At 42.1% G+C, this 20,201-nt stretch overlaps 2 protein-coding genes across 7 annotated transcripts in view; both read left to right on the top strand.

Moving 5' to 3' along the window:
• The window catches only part of LOC143178357 (uncharacterized), a 185,131-nt gene extending 175,028 nt beyond the window's left edge, over nt 1–10,103 (top strand). Inside the window, exons 6-12 of one of the 2 annotated variants that reach the window (XM_076376958.1) lie at nt 2,010–2,198; nt 4,839–4,994; nt 5,087–5,304; nt 5,984–6,110; nt 6,455–7,116; nt 7,189–7,487; nt 7,562–10,103. In XM_076376958.1, coding sequence (XP_076233073.1) covers nt 2,010–2,198; nt 4,839–4,994; nt 5,087–5,304; nt 5,984–6,110; nt 6,455–7,116; nt 7,189–7,487; nt 7,562–8,739 — 2,829 coding nt within the window. In that variant the 3' untranslated portion in view covers nt 8,740–10,103. Of the gene's footprint in view, nt 1–2,009; nt 2,199–4,838; nt 4,995–5,086; nt 5,305–5,983; nt 6,111–6,454; nt 7,117–7,188; nt 7,488–7,558 lie in introns of both variants that reach the window. The other variant, XM_076376957.1, reaches the window with a different exon arrangement.
• Nucleotides 10,104–11,640: 1,537 nt separating this feature from the next.
• LOC143178355 (serine/threonine-protein phosphatase 4 regulatory subunit 4) lies at nt 11,641–19,336 on the top strand. Of its 5 annotated transcripts, XM_076376953.1 has the most exons (17): nt 11,641–11,808; nt 12,702–12,952; nt 13,066–13,139; nt 13,401–13,507; nt 13,694–13,923; nt 14,055–14,177; nt 14,248–14,354; nt 14,425–14,471; nt 14,589–14,616; nt 14,694–14,852; nt 14,930–15,112; nt 15,191–15,637; nt 15,708–15,825; nt 15,891–15,948; nt 16,025–16,044; nt 16,137–16,182; nt 16,428–19,336. In XM_076376953.1, exons 1-17 carry the CDS (start codon nt 11,762–11,764, stop codon nt 17,881–17,883), a joined length of 3,501 nt encoding a protein of 1,166 aa, XP_076233068.1. In that variant the 5' UTR covers nt 11,641–11,761; the 3' UTR covers nt 17,884–19,336. The 5 variants fall into 5 exon arrangements, with proteins under 5 accessions (XP_076233068.1, XP_076233070.1, XP_076233067.1 ...); XM_076376955.1 differs by having other exon boundaries at nt 14,425–14,616; nt 15,906–15,948; nt 16,785–19,336; XM_076376952.1 differs by having other exon boundaries at nt 14,425–14,616; nt 15,906–15,948.
• Nucleotides 19,337–20,201: the final 865 nt, after the last annotated feature.

Genomic DNA, 20,201 nt, shown 5'->3' with positions numbered 1-20,201 from the left:
GGTCTGGAAACTGGACAAGAAAAGGATTTTCGAATTCTGAGTGTCAGTGATTATTAGTCAATTCATCGCTTAATAGTACATAAGAAAAAGGTAATATTTTTTCGTTCACCTTTATTGCAAAAATTCACTATTAAATACAGTCGCTTCTTTTCCATAAAGAACTAATTTACTTTCAAGTAATCATCTCTGAAATTTATTATTGACTTGTCGAGATTCTCAGACAGGCCATATTTCATTTACTCTATATGAACATGAAAGTAATTCACGCAAAATTTGAATTTCAAAAAATCTGCAGAGGAGTAATAGCGTAACGCAGGATGAAAGTTCTCAAAAGTAAAAGTGAAAGTAAAAAGCGTGCTCCACGTGTTGCATGATCTTTAATTCACGAGTAAAGAGCGAGCACTGTGATTTTCTATTTGAAATGTACATATACATACGTAGAAATGTACGTACATGTACATATTTATTTCAGAAGGCAGCATCTCGCAACAGAGCGGCTCCCTAAGAGCCTTAGTCACAATTCATTACACTCACGTGATTGCTTCACGCGTGATCGATCGACGGATGATCGCCTTCGAAATTCGACATCGAAGATAAATTCTGTCCTGAGCCCCTGAACAGAGGGATCACCTTCAATTTAGGCAGCTTCCACTCTCCTTATCGATGGGATCTCGATTCCCCATCGATTTCTGGTCCGATTCACGCAAGGAAAGAAACTGTACGCTTCCGTTACGAAATCCGCGTGGGCGGCGCGGAGGCGAATCTTGCTCGCATTTTAATTGAAAATTTCGAGGCCTGCGTGGGAATGCATAACAAACGGTGCATTGTGGAAACTTTGACGTGTCCCTCGCGAATTGAGGTGTCAGGAAAATGGCAACTCATCGCGATATTTTCGTCGCTGTCTCACGGTGCTTGAACGAAATTGACAGGACGTGTAATTGTTTCGTTTCTTGGCACGGAAGTCAAAAGATTCACGCGAGGTCAGCGATTGCGTGGGCGGGTATTTGTCATGCATTTAAGATACACGAAAACAAAGGATTTCTTGAAGTGTATACACCCTCGCTGTTGAAATATCGAGACACTTGTTCAGAATAAATTTAATATTTGGGAAATGCTGTGTAACCACTTGTTTAGAAACTGTTTGGGCCTACTCACCTTTTCTTGATTACCTAAATATTTTATAATAGAAGCCTGCAATAGAAGCAAGCACGTAGAAGAGAACTAGGAAGTTTGAATGAACTCAATCACAGTACAGAAAAAATTGAAAAATACTCCGTGAAACGAGACTCATTAATAAGAAGTTGATATATCTCTTAATATCTTCTCTACGTAACTATCTCTAGTATTCTCCAAATATCTTCCACGAATAATTTACCATGTTTGTCTCTCATTTGCCTCACACAACGTAATTGATAATTTTTCACACAGTACCCAACCAGCACTCATCATCCATTATAATATATTCTGTTAAGCAGTAGCGAAAATCCGAATAGTAAACGCAGCCCACCGCTTATTCAATACCAACTAAGCAGTGAATCAACTGCTCCTACGGTCAAGACGATCGATCTGTCCGTGGAGTACCTTGGATGGCTGAACAGTGACTCGCCGTAGAATTTACATAACTCGCCTGGACGCGTCGCTGATAATATTTACTCGAATCCGTTCCGCTTGGAAAGAACCTACTTTGCCCGATCTTTCCTTGCCTTCTATCGCCGACGCGATATCGTGTCCAATTTTCTCGCGTCAATTCCCGAGGAAACGTTTCCCGCTGTTTCCCAATGGCTTCCTTTTCCTGCTTTCGCCATCGCCTCGCGAATACCACATTATCGTAATTACGGCTCCATAGAGAAACTCACGGTTGCGCAAAAGTCATCGATTCACTGGCGCGATCGTTGAAACGAAGAAATATCGATCCTTTACGATTTCATTGGAACTGGTGGGAGTATTAAGTGTCTCTAGGAGAAAAAGTCGGCTGGTTCTTTGGGGCTAATGGAAAGTTGTGTTCTCAGGTCCAGAGGCTGGCCGAATACGAGAGGTATCTGGGCCAGGAGGCGAGGAACCTAGTGGAGAACGGAAACGGAAGCGTCGGCAGCGGCGCTGTTCTCCAACGTGGACAGCTCGAGGGAGATTTACATCGCATACAGGAGCTGTTCCCTGGCGATAATCTCCGGCTGCACGAACGAGATGTCCTCACTACGGTAAGTTTCTACCCTTTTTCTTCCACTTGGTAATAAAGAATCTAAGAGCACCTGAAAGATACGCGACGATAAGTGGTTGAGATAACGATTTGTATCTCGTTTTCTCACAGATTTTAATATTTCTCATATCTCCGAGCGTTTTATATCCGTTGAAACTCTCCCCTGTTCCATGGCTGCTGGGAAAAATCCCGCTTGAATACGGCGTTTCCGGTGGAAACGCATCAACCGTGCGCGAAAAGAGATAACCGTTTGCGTTTCGACGATTCTCACGATCGTACCAGCATTTTTCCCCCTCGCGATCGTGGAAAGCGTGGCCATTCGCGTGCCAGACGCTCCGCTGTTTCTCACGCGTCTCGCTGGACATTGATGGCAATATCCTCTTTTATTTGCACGTGTGGAGTACGAAACTGCGGAACAGTAGGCTTATAAAATTAACGAGGAAACGTGTTTTGTGGCATTTCGATGAAATGGTACAGCGAATGAATTAATCCTCCATAGATAGTGTTACTTTATTATAGTGTGATTCTTATTTTTGTCGATGCAGAGAAAGAGGGTAGAGGTTTCATGTAACTGTGGTACAATTTTTTAGGTAAGAGTTTCAATTGAAAGTTTAAAGTTTTAGAAGTTGCAGAATTTGAAGAGCTAGGGATTTGAAATTTTGAAAATTTAAAACTGTAGGGATCTGAAATATTGAAAATTTAAAATTGTAGAAATTTAAAGTTGTAGAAATATGAACTACTGGGGATTTGAAATTTTGAGAATTTTAAAACTTTGGGAATTCGAAATTTCAGAATTTAAAAATGTAATTTTAAATTTTAAGAATTCAAAATTTCAGAGATTCGAAAATTTGAGAATTTAAAATACCAGGGATTCGAAATTTTGAGAATTACAAATTTTGAAACCCTCAAATTTGCAATTTTGAGCATTGCAAAGCTAAAATTTTAGAACTTGGAAAATTTGAATAATAAATGCAAAACTGAGGACTCCTCGTGTCTGAAGGATCTTTTGAAATTCCTTATCAGAAATTTCTGCAATCCTCTCCTGACATTGCCACAGCAAATTAAACTCATTCCATCATAGTAACCAGATTGCATTTCAACGAGCTTACAGTCGTACCCTGAACAGCAGAAATGATTAAGAAGATCGAGCATGTGTCGCTGAGGAAAATACCTGTTGATGTTGCCCACCGTTCCTCGAATCACGTTGCACATTCCAAAGCGAGGAGTGTCTCCGGTCGCGATGATGGAACGTTTCCTCGAATCGCGTAGAATCATCGCGACGTCTCCTTGATTTCCGCGATCTTCATTAGCATACGATAATGCAGAGAAGCATGCGTCGCATTTTTCTTTCCATAGATCTTGCGTCTCGTATAATAACTCCAGCTGAGAGTACGAGGCAAGAGAACTATCGATTTCGTAAGAGAAAAGATCCACGAGTGTGACGAGAGAAAAAGGCTCTCTAAGACGCCGACTCGCGTCAAAGCGAAGTATGTTAATCAACCTGTCTTGTTCCTCGTAATTTCGTGGCCCGTGGCCCTCTTGGCTTTACTATATTTGGCAGCATTATTTATCAGCCGTAACTGTTCTACCGCCTCTCTACGCGGCTGAACGTTGGACGCTGTGAGAAACGACGAGATGGTGCTTAAATCTCCCTGCCAGCGTTGCATCGAGGAAATCGTAAACCTCTCGTTAAACTTTGACGGTTGTAGCGTTTGATAGTCGCGATAAATTTCAACACAGGCGCCAGGTTGCTTAGGGATGACCATCTTGAAGTTGCAATCGTCGATCTTAACGAAACTTTGTATATATTGAGTCCTCCCACGAGAATAATGTTGCTAGAAGTTATTTTAGTTCGAAGAAAATTAATAAGTATTTATAAGTAATTATTGATTTACCAGAAACTTGGAGACGTATGACAAATAATTTTTTAATCTCTTTTATTGTAGAATAGTTTAATAGTAGCACAGTAGATTTCTTTATTGAGCCATTTGTTATCCACTCTGTCGTTTATTCTACGAACCTGGCGATTCAGAGACGTCTCATAAAATTCTCAAAAAAATCGTAAAGGTTCAGATAAAGTTTACAAAGACGAGGGCTCGTCGCGAGCAAATCAACTCGGTGAAATAATGCAGTTAAGTCATCAGAGAGTTAATGGGGTTTGGCACGTTGGCGTCTGGTCATTAACCGCCCGCTGGGAGAGGATGATAATAATTTATGTCCTAGATCCGAGCATCAAAATTGGTCGTTACTTTGTGACCCTTCGAGCGGCGCGACTGGACGGAGGTCGCCTCGAGCCAGGCGCGACGATAATTTAATGCTAATCTCTTGTCCAGGGAGATCCCGATACTACAGATAGTCTCGTTTCGATTTTCAACGCGGAACAGTCGTGCTATATTTCACGCCCCGTGCACGTGGAACGAACAGAATTAGCGCGAAGTGAACGTGGTGACTGTCGCGTCAGGAACTTCATTATACTTTTTCGTGGAACCGTAACGCTGACTTCCTTCTCGCGAATCAAGGACGCGATTGCAAACCCGCGGTTCATCATGGAGGTTGTTCAACCTGGGGCAAACAGTCCGTGCAGAGATCCCAAATATTTTGCACTTCTGCATGCTTAACAGGACGGTTCGTGTCGTTTCAGAAAATGAAGAGTCTGATCCGCAAGAGGAATGGCGGGAACCCTGGAAGGCTGACGAGAGTGCTGTCGCAGAAGTCGCTGAATGTGTCCAGCAGCTCGCCAGCCCCGAAATCCCCACCCAGGACGTTCTTGTTGGAGACTCCTGTTCAGTTCACCACGGTAAGCGAATAAACCTTGGTCACTGAGATATGATAGATCCTGTGAAACTAGATTCCATCGTGTAGCTGACTTTTGACTTGGTTTCTTTGCAGGGGGTGCAGTCTCAGGAGAGACACCTCTTCCTGTTCTCGGATCTACTGCTCATAGCGAAGGCCCGAAGCGGGGGGAATTTTAAGCTGAAACAATCCGTGAGGATGAGCGAACTCTGGCTGACAGCTGGGCACATAGAGGACGTCGCCGAGACGAGCAAGTCTCAGGAAACCAGCTTCGTTCTCGGCTGGCCCACGACGAACGTCGTCGCCACTTTTATGTATGTAGAGTCTTATTATTAGTGTCTTAATTCTAGGAATATTTAAGCTCTGAGCGAAAGCCTAGGGTCCCTCGAAGCTATATTTCTTGGGGTAGATAATTAGAGAGTAACTGAGAGCTGAACACGTATCTATTATTAGATACCTATTTACCCTAAACAATTCTGGGTTTCAAGCTTGAAGGTGTATACGAGAATAAATATTTTGAGGATGTTTTATAGAAAGGAAATAGGGTACGAGACCCTATTGCTATGCTTGAACTTATTACTGTGTTCTCCATATAAAATCTGCATAAGTAAAATAGCAATAAGGTCTCATACCCTCAAATTTAACAATCGTCGAGTTGTGGACTTGAGGAACTTTTCACAGCATTACGTCAATTAATTTAAACACATTTTATTTCGTCCAAAAGATACTTTATTATCCCAATCTTAAATAAAAATACAGTACGTTACATTTGCTTCACAATAAAAAACAAGTATATCAATATCACTGAATATTCGCACAGAAAGAATTAATAATGTTTGCCACGTCCCAACCATCGCGACTCCAATTGTCCAGCTCTCCCTCGAAACAGCAATGTTGCATAAAATTGAGAAGCCCCAGGGGGAGGGATATATCTCGATTAACCAAGGCGTCGTTTTATCGCGTCGCATCACAGCGTTCGTTTCTTTCCTCCAGGACCGCTGCAGCCAGGGATCTCTGGTGGGGACGTCTGACCGAGCTGGTACGAGAGGAGAGTATGAAGGAGCCGCCGGACACGAATATTCAAGTCGTGTATCACGACAGTGACACGAACACGGAATACGTAAGTGCACCCCTCCCCGCCTTTAAAGAAGGAGAGAAGATACACGCGGTCACGCCTTCACGGTCCATTCTTCGCGCATCCCCGGTGGGGGAGGAGTTCGATCGCTTGACCTTCCTGGAGGCATTCTTCTTCGAGATGCCCCCTTCTACGTGCAGCTTTTATATCATTGACGTCAACGTCGAGTGGATCGTCGATCGTCGCCCCTGCTAAAAAGAGACCTTCTATCTCGCGGGCTTTATCGACGCCTGTCTTCTCTCTGCCCGATGTTCATTACACTGTCGCTTGTAGTCGTTATGGAGCTCTCCTCTGGTTTCCACTACGTGCCTTGTTTCCTCTGCTTGCAGTGCAAGACTATAATGGTGGGATCCGAGATGACGGCAGCAGCCTGCGTTAATCTGGCCACTCGGCTGCTGGATCTCCAAGGGCAGTTCCAGCTCTGGGCCAGGACGTCAGCAGACGAGGCACCGTACCCTCTGATAGGCCACGAGAGGCCTTTTGCCATTAAACTGTCCAATCTGCGGCATACTCTGTCTGCAGAGGAAGGTTTCGACCTGGAGCACTGTAACAAAAGCGGCCACGACACGTGCCACTTCATCCTCAGGCCCGTGCCCAAGTCTCCAGTGAAGAAGAACAAGTCCAAGATCACTGGACTGCTCAGGAGGTCCCTCTCGCTGAATCCTAGCCTGTTCGGCGTGAATCTGTCCAGGCTAGACGAGAATGGATTGCCAAAGCCTGTGCTAGTAATGCTGCAGCAGCTGTTCGCTAAGGGACCATTCACGCAGGGGATATTCAGAAAATCTGCGAACGTGAGGATTGTTAGGGAGCTGAGAGATCAGATCGAGTCCACGGGCGACCCCAGTTGCCTGGAGGATGCGCCGATCATAGCGGTGGCGGCTCTGCTGAAAGATTTCCTGAGATCTCTGCCAGACCCACTGTTGACCTCTCACCTCTTTCCACTTTGGATGGAAAGCCAGGACACGCCAAATCCTATTCAAACTATTAAGAAGTAAGGACTTTTCTGTTTTTGTATTTAAGTACTTTGTGGATTCTATGATAGCTGACGATGGTCTTCCTTCAGTATTTTAGATAGACTGCCCAAAGCGAATTATACTCTACTATCGCATCTCATATGCGTACTGCACCACGTGGCGCGGAGGTCGAAGCACAATCTGATGTGTGCCAGCAACCTCGGCGTCTGCTGTGGCCCTAGCTTGCTCTGGTCGCCGAACCCTTCGGTGAACCAGAGCAGAGCGATCCCCACGCTGACGGAGATGCTGATCCGTCACTGTGAGGTTCTGTTCGGTGAAGGCGTCACGCAGCTCTTCGGGGAGGAGCGCAGCGATAGCGGAGCCGAGGAGAGTACGGACAGCCTTCACTGTGAGTACCTCGCTTTATCCTCGGCTAAAAAGTAGTAAGGATTTCACATTGAAGAATCCTTGTCGTTACAGCAGGTGGGCTTTCCCTGGACAGCCTAGACCTGACGGAACCCCCGCGCAAGGACCACATGTCTCTGTCCAGAGACTCTGGCCTGACCCTGTCAGACTGCCAGCTGTTCATTCCAGAATCGCCAGTAGGCTCCGAGGATTCCGCAGTGAACGCCTCGTCGTCTAGCTTCGACAAGTCCCTGACTAAAGAGGACAAGTCCACCAGTAAATCCTACATCCGCGTCTACGGAGGCTGGGAGGAGAGGATAAACGGTTACACCGCGAACAACCATCATTCGAGCACCGTGGAGCACAGTAATTTCAGGGAGGAGAAGAGCAACGTGTGTTACCCTAACCCAAACTTTCAGAGGCAAGACTGGCTGAGGGCCCAGCTGAAGAGGACACCTCGAACGAAGCTCGACGAGCACGATCATCGCAAGGAGAGGTTCGACGAGAAGGACATCTACGCCAGGGAGTACCTCAGGCAGGACTCGATGAAGGAGAACGTGGAGAACTGCAAGGACATTTACAGAAGCTCACAGCTCGACATATCGCGCGACCTGAGGTCGGAGTACGAGAGGGCCTCGCAGCAGGACATCTGCACGGAACGAGTCTCGATTCATAACTCCGAGCAGGACCTGTCCGCGGACACCTCGTTGTCATCCAATGAACGATACGAGTTCAAGAAGGAGAGGTTCAACGAGTTCAAGAAGGTCAAGTCGGAGGTGTACGTCAATCGAGACTCGCCAGTGTCGCAGAACGGTAGCTACCATTCGGGCAGCGATCTGTACGAGTTTAAGAAAGTGAAGAGCGAGATCTACGTGAACAAAGAGTCGACTCGGGCCGAGAGATACGAATCTGAGAGTAGTATCTATGGAAACAGAGACAGGTCGAGCGAGATATACGGTTCCAGAGAGAGAAATGATCTGTACTCGTTCAAACAAGCAGAGGCGATCGATCTGTACGGCGACGAGGACGAGGAGGAGGAGAGAACATGGCCAGATACGCCTCCGCCATTGCCTCCCAGACTGAGGCATCTTCCGCCAGTGCACATGAACCTGGAGGACAGACACAAGGTGGCAGGAAGGTCAAGGTCTCTCCCGCCCCCGCCGCCCTATCGCCCGCCCCCTCAACCTCGTACCTCGGTCACAGCGAGACATTTAGGATACGGAAGGTCTGTCGTCGATGACGAGAGCTATGTCTGAAAAGGGTCCGTGCATCTCGACGGAATCAAAAATCCCGAAAGTCGCTGGCCCGGGACCACCGATACGCGTTGGATCGCGTAGACGTGGTCTCGTTACGACTGAAACTAGTCCAAACTGGAGCGCACGATACTTTTAACGTCGTCGTCGGGGAACGAACGGAGACGGGGCTGCTCCGTTGCTCCGCTGAGCGTAAAATGTAAGAAATTATAGGGAGGGAGGAGACGTTCAAACTATAGAGGCGTTTAAGGATAGAGTCAATGCGCGCTGTTGATTCTTGACGATTCTTAGCGATAGATTCGACTGTTACACAGTGATTCAGGGTGCTTCCACGAGCCTTAACTCATAGGTATTTCTCTTCTTTTTTTTTTTAATTAGATGTTCATTAGAGAGATGTTATTATTGTTAAGTACATAGACTGTAGGGGACAAGACTTACGTCGAGAAAATGATATTATTCGTAATACTTTCTCCACCGCGAGGAATAGTTGTAAAACAATGTGTATGGAATTACGTAAAATACGGAGGGATGAATAAAAAGAAGAATGGGTCGCGAGTGTTCGAACAAATGCTGCCCGAATGTCGTGGTGTTTTAAGACGACGGTAATATACGCGTTAATAAAATGCAAATTTTATTGCGGTCGTGTCGAGAGAAAAGATATTCGGTTTTCGTTCGTCGTCGTTTCTTGCGATCGTCTTTAAATATGTTCACGCGAGTCGTTGAAATGTCTTCTGAGTTTGAGGTCATTGTAGGATTCGCTCAAACCCACAAGACATCGTGAACTTCGTCATTTCGTCGTGTTTTATCGAGTCTTCTTTTCTTCTTTCGCAGGTTGTAAAAAGAAGATTTCCAAATTTTTTATGTAAGATTTAGAGGAAGGACCATACTTCATAAAAAATAATCGTGATTGATCCAGACACGCGAATTATTCTTTTTACATCCTGTACGTATCATTTTCCCTTCTCGAGTTCTAGCAGGAAACTGATTCGCCGCGCGTAATAAACATGACAATTAGATAACTCTTCCCTCTCTTACTTTCTGTCTGTTAATTATAATTATAAATCTTAATTTTCTCTTTTTAAACTTTTAGGACGTATAAAATTGTAGAGTGCTTCGTACGCGGAACGCGAATGCGACTTATCTTAAGGCAGTAAGATACACCGAAAGTTGTCGGAGCGTTTTAACTAGATCCAAACCTCTCGTTCTTTGTACATATTAATTGTAAACTGTAATCTTTTTTATATCGCTAAACGTATACACACACACATACACACGAACACACCTATACAACGCCCGCATGGTATGTATACTTATCTAAATTATACGACATGCTATGAAATTTAAATATATTTCGTATTTTATACAGACTCGCGTGTGTCTCGATCGCCATCCATATCAGTATTCATTTCTCGTATCCTTTCGACGCGTATGATCATCTCGCGAGCGGCGCACATAGATGGAATTTCTAACGGTCATCTTCGATCGTGTTTTTACTTCCGCCTGAATAGAACCAAAATACGCGTTTCCTGTTTTTTCCCGTAAAATTCTTTTAAATAAATGATCATATTAAATCAGTTAAAATGGACTTCGGACCAATCATGGACTACGAGGAATTCGCTAGCCTCCAATTAGACAGACCTATGCCCGATTTAAGAGTACGTCTATCAATATTTGCCATATTCAAAATGTCAACATCTTGATTGATGTATAACCTAAAATGGATCCCTAGACTCCAGAGCAACTCAGAAAACACTCTATAGATCCTCATTTGGAGAAGCGTCCTATAGACAGAGCGGTTCATCTCCTGGTGTAAGTATATTATATACAAACAGATTATGTATTCTGTATTTGCATTGTATACTGCTTTGCATCATCGATCAAATAATTCCCTTTCCCTGATACCGGAAACCGTGACTCGCGTAGTCTTCGTAGAACCAGTGTATCCTTGAGGCTCCGTAATAATAGTAATTTCCCGCATAGTGCCTCAACAAATCACCGTATAAAGCCTTGAATTGGACCACGTAATCCGCGCGTGATCATTGTATCAAGGCCATCACGCGATCAATTAATTTTGTACAAATCTAAATGACGTTCGTAGGAACCATATTAGTCTCGCTGTGGACTGTTAATAGGAAACGAGCTCGAACGCTGCTCGCCTTATTTTTCAAGCCTAAGAAATGTTAATAATCCTGACATTCTACGAACCGCATCATACATATTCTAGAAAGTCCAGAGGATAGAAAAATAAGTATCGAATATTTTTAAATATTTTACGAACTCGCAGTTTCATCACAATCGATGCCTGCCACTTAAGTGGTGCTAGCCCTCGTAAGTTTCTTAATGCAGAAGTCAATATTCTTGTTAACGCGCGCAGCACTTTTCTTCGATACATTGACTGTCACGTCACTCCATACATGGATGACAATTTTCATTCACTTTATCATCGCTAGTAATATTAATATATACAATTACGAATAGCATTAGAAAACAATAATAACCAGAGGTAACTAAAAGACATTCTAGAGCACCTGCAGAAGTGAATGAAAAAGCAAAGCAGAAATGATCACCAAAGTGACTGAATGTTTAATAAATTCATCGTGGCAGTGAACGTGCTAAAGGTGTGCTAATGCATCTTCAATTGTTACGCGGGATCGCGTGGAGATCGCAAAGTGATTCGATCGGTTGGTCGATTACACAACCCCCGATCGCACCGCGTCATTCTATTGTATTACGCGGCGTTACGTGTTTCCATCGAAGCCAGCGGTACGTGGGCCGCGTTCGGCCCTTTCCGCCTGCGCTCGGGCCCGCTCGCCGCCTCGTACGACCAGTCGGGGATAATCGATACGCTGGAGTCGGAGCCCAGTTTAGTTGTCATCCACGTTCCGTCGTGTTGTTTTTCTTGCGTCGAGTGCGTCATGAGAGTGCGTACGCGTGCATCGTCGTAGCCACACACCGTAACTGGAATCAATCGGCCCCCGTAAACCGCTGTTTCGCGCGACACCATTGAATAAGATGAACCTCGAAAATGTTGCAAGAGGAAAATAAAGCCTCCTTCGAGTGCGCGTTGGACTCGTGAGTAGTCAGCCCTGCTTTTAGTTAGAAAATCGGAGTGCGTGTACCAGGATCCCCGAGTGTTCCCTCTTGCTCAACGCGACTGTTTCCCTTTCGTACGAACCCATGCACGATTTCTAAAAATAGCGAGGCATCGTTCAAGGAGTGTACTGTCCTGTCGTCCGACCGTCGCTAATTATAGTCCTTTAAAGACATCCACTCGTAAGAAATGACACTCTGCGGTACGAGTAATTCGTGAGCAATGCTTTCTAGACTATATTTAGAGATCTCACGGTTTCAAGGTGTAGGTTATTCGAATTCGTTTAACTGTCGGTTACATCTTCGATCCTTATCGGGCCTTCGTTCGTCCTTTATTTATGCACCTATTGAGAAGTCGATCGTCGAATTTCTGTGATTCTGGAATTCGAAGTAAAGCAGCGTTCGTATGTAAACATTGTAGCGATCCACTGTCCCTACCCCAAAAGGATGCGTTATGTAAAGATTCTTGTCCTTGGGAGTTGCATACATTTAGGGAAAATAAGTCGAACGTACAAGGTGTCTCGAAGCAGAGATTTTTAGGACTGAATATAACAAATAATTCGTGTTTTAGTAAAGCTGTTATTTTTATTAGGATATCTGTTGACTCCTTAAGTTTGTGTGTGTTTCTGAAACATCCTGTATGTTAATTAGACTGCGGATTTTTGTGTAAATGCATATTCTCGTAAATAATGCTAAAGAAATGGAACCTAAATTAAAGTTTGTTTAATAATTTGTACTTCACTTTTGATATTTTGTATATTTTTGCGCACTGTATGCAGTTTAGGCAAAGATCCTAGTGATGTTTCATAGTAGCATTATTTAATAACAGTGTATTTACTTATTTGTTACTATCCTGGTAAATGTAACCTTTCCAGGAAAGGTGATGAGTTTCAAAGGCTCAGTGTCTTACAAAGTTTACCAAGTCTCTTAGCCACGGACAGTCAGTCATGTATGTCCCGTGTGGTACCAAGAATGCAGCAGTCGCTGGCTACTGCATCCACAGAGTTTCATATTGCTGCTTCATCCACGTTCAAAACCATATTAGAGCAGAAACTTGTCAGCCACAGTGTCTTCAGTCAAACATTCCTTCAGAGTATATTAAGTTCACTCGAAAGTCGTGATCCAGGTAAAATAATTTCCTTGCTTGGATATTATAGAATTGCTAGAGAAACCCGTATTGACAGTTTCATGCATTTGGTGTTATTCTACATAACTTAACATGTATATATACATTTAAAGTTGTCTGTCATGCATGGCTGGAGACCTTACTGGATGTGATAGAATTACTGCCGGTAGAAGTCATAAGAACAGAGGTTTGTATAGTTGATCTTAGAAATTGATATTTGAAAGACATTGTCATTTAGAATGTATTGTTGTTTCAGTAGTACACATGTAACTTTATAACTTGGAAATTGTAGTGTATCGATTATAAATTTTATTCATCTTAATTATTCTGTGCTAGACTAAGCATCAAGTACTCTGTCAAAACTCTTTTACTGCAAAGCTTAAATTCTATTTAAGTCTAATGAGATGATAAATAGCAACTGGACAATAATAGAAATAAAATCATACAGATTCTTCCATTGGCTATAAGCAAAGGACAGTTGTCACAACCTACCTACTCCAGGATAATATGCAGCAGGTTGCTAGGGAAAATTTGTACAAGATTTGATTCTGCTCTGTGAGTATGTTTCATTTTACTGCAATATTTGGCAACATTAATTGCTGGAGGGATAGAAGATTTTGAGAATACTAATAAATGGAAAATTAATTACTCAGAAGTTCTATAGTATGCAGAAAATACCAGACACAGTTTTATTATTCAATAAAGTCATTAAGTAAACCAATGTGTTAAAATTGTTGTCAGGATACAGAAGGAAGTTCTACCAACGGTACACTCCCTCTGTCAGGATGTAAATAATGAAGTACGAGCTAGTATCTGCTTGCAGCTACGTTTTGTTGCTGAAGGCCTTGGTGCTGAGTCTGTAAAACCTGCTTTGCTACCATCTCTCGTAGAATTAGCAAGCGACGAAGAAAGCAATGTAAGATGCACTTCTGTACAGACAATAGTGTACTTGCTACCTCATCTTCAGGAAGGTATGCTTGATGACTAGCTGTGCATTACTCATTAAGCATTCCAAGTTTCTTATAGCAACATATATTTTGATTGAATCTGTACATGATTAGTTGAAAGTCAAGATATAATTTGCTACCATCCCCATTTACAGATACAATAAAATCTACCATAGTGCCACTCATTAAAAAATTATGCGAAAATGCGATGAAATCAGATGACGAAGTTATATGCATTATTGCCCAGGAGTTTGGAAAGATCGTGCTTGGCTTGGAAAGTAAGATTTTTCCCAATTTCAAATTAATTCTTGCATCTGCAGTAAAGTGATACAACGTTAAATATTTTAGAATGTTTATTGGTCACGGAAAAAGCATGGTTTTTGAAATATTTTCAACAACTTTCACAAATGGGTACCTTTCCGATAAAAAAAGAGACCAAGCCTCATCTTCCGTTCGTAAGTATTTGCGAATAAGCTCGAAATGAAATTTATTCGGTCGTAAAATAAGCGCATCGTACTGTTTTAGATGAATTCCAGTCCTATCGAAGATGAAAAATATATGGAATGCAGAAGGTATTGCGCTTTTAATCTGCCTGCAATGTTTGTATTTGTATCGAATTCCTCTGATGATACCGACACATTACTTCTTACGCTTACCGCATTAGCGAATGATAACGTCTACCTGGTTAGGAGAACCGTAGCATGTGGAATTCATGAAGTGAGAATTATACTTTTGAATAGGTCAATCTACAATGTTACATACTATTATACTTATGATTGCAATTCATGACTTAGGTAGCCAAGTTGTTGGGTCCAAAGAGTGGACGATTAAAAACAGACTTAATAAAATTACTAAAAGATGATTCTGAAGAAGTTTTACAAGGTTTGGTTCCTCACTTAGGAGTAACACTTGATTGTTTAGCTGAAAGTCAGACCATTGGTGTAGACAGAATGGTTCGTATCTTTTTCTTATTCTTACATTTCATTTGATATGTTCACTTCACTTTCATAACACTGCCTATTGAATACAGGACTCAACTCTTATGGAAATAGGTAGAGCATTATTAAAGTGTGAGTCAGAAATAGCATCTACGCATAATTGGAGATTAATATCCTTAATGCATTCACAACTTGAAATATTACCGAAATATTTTCCAAGTGACTTCATATATACATATTTTGTGCCAATGGCTCTTTTCAGGATATTACACGCTGTAAGTGGACAGGAAATATTTGCATACATTCGACGTATTAAGAACGTAAAATATTACCTCGCCTTGTTTGTATTTCAGAGGCCACTACCTGTACGCCTAGCTGCAGGAACTTTGTTTCTTTTTCTTTTACGTTATAATATGAAACCCATGCAAAGAGTGGAACTCCGAAGCAAGATATACTCAGAGTTGGCCAATAATCCCGATTGCTACGTGAGGATGATGTTCGTTCGTATGATGATAGAGGCCTTGGAAATTTTTTCTTCTGTGTATTTTAAGGAACATTTTTTCACCGTTTTACTGAACCTAGCGGAAGATCCTGTAGCCAATATAAGATTGAAAGTGGTGTCGCTATTGCCCCAGCTGAAAAGTCAGCTACAGATACCAACAGATAAAAAATTGTTGGCGGCGTTAGAGACAACTATAGGGCATTTATTAAATAGCGAAAAGGATAAAGATGTGCTCGCTGAATTGACAGAAGTTATACAGAAATTGGACCAGATAGAGCTTAAATATGACGGTCGATCTGTAAGTGACGTTAAACTAAATTGAACGTTTTATGTTGAATTATTTATTATTAAGGAATATTTGGTTGCAGTCATCAAGTAAAATTACCAAGCAGGACGTAGAAGATGCTAGGAAGTTGGAGGAAGAGAAAAGATTGTCGGGAATGGCGTCAGGAAAGTCTCCAGCAGGAGGGGGGACGATGAAGAAAGGTACATTGATTTATGAATTATAGTGAACTCATAAAGTATAGAATTGCAGAATGAAATTGTTTAAGACATTGCTGTTTTAGGGGCATGGCGACGGCCGAATACTGATGTCACAGGAAAGACAATGTAAGTTATATTATTATGACTAGAATCTTTAGGTATATCATTAACTAATTTAACATGTTCTGTTTTGTATCTCCAGATCGCAGACAGGATCAAAAGGTGAGCATTCCCCACACAATTTCAAGATAAAGCTCTTCAGAAGTTACACGTTCTCTGTAACAATCAGTAACATATCTAATTTATATTGGCAGATATCGTTAGTTCACCTCGTCAGTCAGGCGAAACATCAAAGACACGGTAAGAGAACTTTCGCATCCCTCTAATAACATTTCACCCGCCATACTAATATTCAACTTAACAGTAAGAATTTCTCGAAAGTATTAGAAACTTAAAATCAGTGAAACCAGAGATCACTAAAACTGCATGCATAATTTTGGGATTCGATGAACCATTCAGTCGAAACGTCACTATTCTCTCAGCGCACTAACAGTTCCATCAAAAGTTTAACATGAACTTTTTGTGCACGCTTTTGCGCCTAACAGAATTCAACTAACGCATCCCTGGGAAAGACTAGGGCATATCAACCCAAACATTAGCACGACCTATGCCAGCTTTGACAACGGACCGTGCAGTGACTATCTAATGCAAAAGTCTCAGCAGGCTCGGTCGAACGTGCCTGTGCCGTTCTCCGTCGTCTTGGCGAACATCCGTGAGAACAGGCGAAAGTCCCAACAAAATTCCCTACTAATCCGCGATTATGCACGCGAGTTCACTACTAACATCGCCAGCGACTTCACCGCTAACATCGCCACTGCAAGAACGCTTGGCAGCGCTCCTAACCTGGCCGTTCTTCGAGCGCTGACCAAAGCAGCTCATTACAACTCTTGTTGGCCTTGTAGCTCCATGCCAGAGATACCTGTGATGCTGTCCGACGACGAGTTCCTCGTGGACGCTGGCATCAGGATACCCATGCAGTTTCCTTCACCCAGCGTCTCGAAAATACCTCACCTCCAAGACTCCCTCTTCGCGAAAAGACGAGGTCCCTTCGGCTTCGAGCGTTCTCGGAGCATGGGCATGAACTACGATAAAGGGAAGCCTAAAAGAAACTCGTCTGTGGAGTATGAAGACTGCATGAAGCGGAAAACGAATGGAGTGGAACAGTCGAGTAATATCAGGACCTCTCTGGATTGCGAGGATGGCTTGAGGCTGGTGAAGAAGGACCAACAACTCGGTAAAAAGGATACTATGTACGTGGCTCCCTTAATGAGGTCGAGGTATAGGTACAGCATGAATCAGGAGAGGTCTATGGATGACAAGATGAAACGAAATTCGTTGATATTGGATAAGGACAAGCCGAAGATGATGCAGCCGAAGTGTTCATTGGATAGGACCAAACGACATTCGGGGAGCTTCGAAAAAGGGAAGCCGAAAAGGAATTCTTCGATTGAGTATGAGGATAGTATGAAGCGGAGGACTAATGGAACTGAGCAGTCGAACAACGTGAGAACCTCGCTGGATTATGGGGACGACTTGGGGCTGGTGAACGACGAACAGCTCGGTAAGAAAGACACGGTGTACGTAGAACCAATGATGAGGTCAAGGTTCGGGTTCGGCGGGAGCCAGCAGCGATGGATGGATGAGAAATTGAAGCGTAACTCGTTGATACTGGACAAGGATAAACAGAAGATGATGCAGTCCAAGTGCACGCTGGATAGGACTAAACGACACTCGGCGAATTTCAGTTTGAAACCGATGGACTCGAAGGAGATGAAGCCTAGTGCGAAATGTCATAGTTTAGAGATGCCAGACTATGGGCCTAGCGAACGTTTGGGTCGAGCTCTGAGGCGATACTCGACGCTGGACGTGAACCATAATCAGGGACTTAGTAAGATACCCTTGAGGAGTTTTGTACCTCGTAGCAGAACTGCTCCTGCCACCAGAGCCTCCAGCCCTGTGCATATAGACAAACTGTGTCGAATGCCCTTTTGGGAGTCTTAAACTAAAGGGAAAGGAAAATGCATTTAGATTTCTGCACGTGCTGATTTGGATCCAATTGGCTAAGATATACTAATGATGGAAATGGAATTCTTTTCTATGCTACACAGAATGTGAGTCCATATCTCTCAACAATTTTTCAAAATTCTGTCAAAGATCAGAGTTACGAATTCTTCGGTTTTGGTAAATCTAGCGAAGAAAGGAAAGTAGCACTTGCAGCAATCGTAGACGTCATGCATTTCGATTAAAGAAGTTTTTGAGTTTTTCATCTTCTAAATAGTGACTGAGAGCAGTAGCTCACAAACGGGTTTTTAGGCATTTTTTCTTCGACAAAGTTACGAGGTACATTCGAAAGCCGTTTACTGAGGCTGTTTAGCTAGATCGCTATCTCGTGCCTTTTTCACACAGCCTTCTGCATTCTTCGTCGCTTCTCGTAGGGCAGCCTAAATAATGTATTTTCTTATTGGTATCGTTATTAGGAGACATTGAAGCAAACAGAGGTTTAAATAATTGGCAATAATCGGTACATTAGACGGCCTTTTATTATCAAATACAGAATATGTATGAAACATGTCGAATTTTAAATAGGGAAAGAATATAGTCTTTAATATTTGCAATGCATTTCCTAATTACCGAATTGGGTATTCACGACTCAGAATTTCTTGCATTTCTTTTTTGACTTTTTTTTTTTAAAGAAACAAGTTCTTTTGATACATGAATGCAAAAGATGCACTGCATTGATCAACGAAACGAACACGTATGCTTGACTTAGAAGACTGTTCTATTAGGCGATGTTTTATCGGAGTTCGTAAAAGTTGAAAGGAAGAAAAGATAAGACTATTTTGCACTTTGTTTTATAGCTGCATATGTAATACGCATTGGCCTACAAAGAAAATGGAAAAAAGAGTTACATATATTGGAGTTTAAAGATCAGTTGTTACTAATATCGAATGTATTCTAATAGATTGTATATTGTACTAGAAAAAGATAAAAGAAGATAGGGTTACAGTATTGAAATAACCAATTCTAGATCTAGTCTCGAATAGTTGTAAAAACAGGACTAGTTTTCGACACCTGTTCAAAAGGTGTTCTTTAAATCTTCGATACGTTTTTGTACTTTGCTTTTCTCTTTCGTTCTCTGTTATTGTTTAATGAACTCGGTCCTAGTGTCTTAGCGGAAACAGAAATTTTTCTACTAGGGTCACTACACTAACTTTTTAGGTTTCATTTTTTTTTTTTTTTTTAGATGCGTGCAATATATTTAAGTATAATTTAATTTAACCGTGTCGATTAATATTAGACGTATCGTAATTTTAACTCGATCGATTCACGAACATCGACGTTACAAAGAGAGATTCTTTTTGTATTCGAACCACAGCGAATTCGCCGCGTGAGAGAAACAATTTTTTGATTACGACTTTAGGGATACTCGGTTCCCCGATTCCTTCGTGGAGAAACATTGAAACGATGAGAAAAATGATGCTCTTCCCTTACGGCGTGGATCGGAGCACTGTCGTGTCTTAAACGAGAAATATGTACGAAATATCATACAGTCTTAAAGATAATATCTATGTAAATATGCATATATAGACTGACCAAGCGATTTAGCGAATGTCCATTCAGGTCGTATCGAAGAAGCAAAGAGTTTCGAGGAAATATCATGAAAGAAAAGTATATCAATGTATATCAGAAAAACAACGCGCGTGATATCTCTGCAAGAATAATATTTTCATTGAGCTTCTAAAGAGAGAGATATATTATATAAATATATTTTGAGGTGAAGGAAACAGATAAAACCAGTGTATATGACGCTTCTAAGCCAAAGATGATTTCTAAACAATACGAAGTCTAACACGTACAAAGTCTTAAAGGCATTACGTACTTGTACCATAAATAGATAAATAACGCGTAAGCTTTACCAGTGCAAGTGCCATTCTTCGAGATTTCAACGCCTGGAAAGCGGTACTGTCCGAAGGGATCTTAAAATAGCTCTCTGAACGTATTATGTGCACCACAATAGCTTGTCCAAAATTTTGCAAATCTCCATTATTATCAGTTCTAACGCAGTTTCACAAATTAAACTCGAGAAAACTAAAAATCGTTATTCTTAATTCGAGAAAGAAAATCCCTTTCTTGCACAACGGAGATAGAACATATATTTTACGCTTAGGGGCTAGAGCAGAACGAGAACGCAATTACACGACGTTAATTATTTCGTTGCAAGGTCGTCACGATTATCGACTTACATAAGACACATAGCGAAGCTTGTTCTGTTATTTTTATAGGACACTTTAGGGTAGCCTCGGTCGTACGATTCACGA

This window comes from Calliopsis andreniformis, chromosome 4, assembly GCF_051401765.1.
Source record: "Calliopsis andreniformis isolate RMS-2024a chromosome 4, iyCalAndr_principal, whole genome shotgun sequence".
Classification (NCBI taxonomy): domain Eukaryota; kingdom Metazoa; phylum Arthropoda; class Insecta; order Hymenoptera; family Andrenidae; genus Calliopsis; species Calliopsis andreniformis.
The sequence above is the reverse complement of the archived record's forward strand: the minus strand, read 5'-3'. Positions and strand labels throughout refer to the sequence as shown.

Excerpts from the sequence above, each read along its gene's own strand:
- LOC143178355 (XM_076376951.1), top strand. The coding sequence starts at position 11,762 with ATGTTGCAAGAGGAAAATAAAGCCTCCTTCGAGTGCGCGTTGGACTC. Across the intron at positions 13,140-13,400 it reads TAGAAGTCATAAGAACAGAG|ATTCTTCCATTGGCTATAAG; the intron begins GTTTGTATAGTT and ends AAAATCATACAG. Across the intron at positions 14,355-14,424 it reads CCAAGCCTCATCTTCCGTTC|ATGAATTCCAGTCCTATCGA; the intron begins GTAAGTATTTGC and ends GTACTGTTTTAG.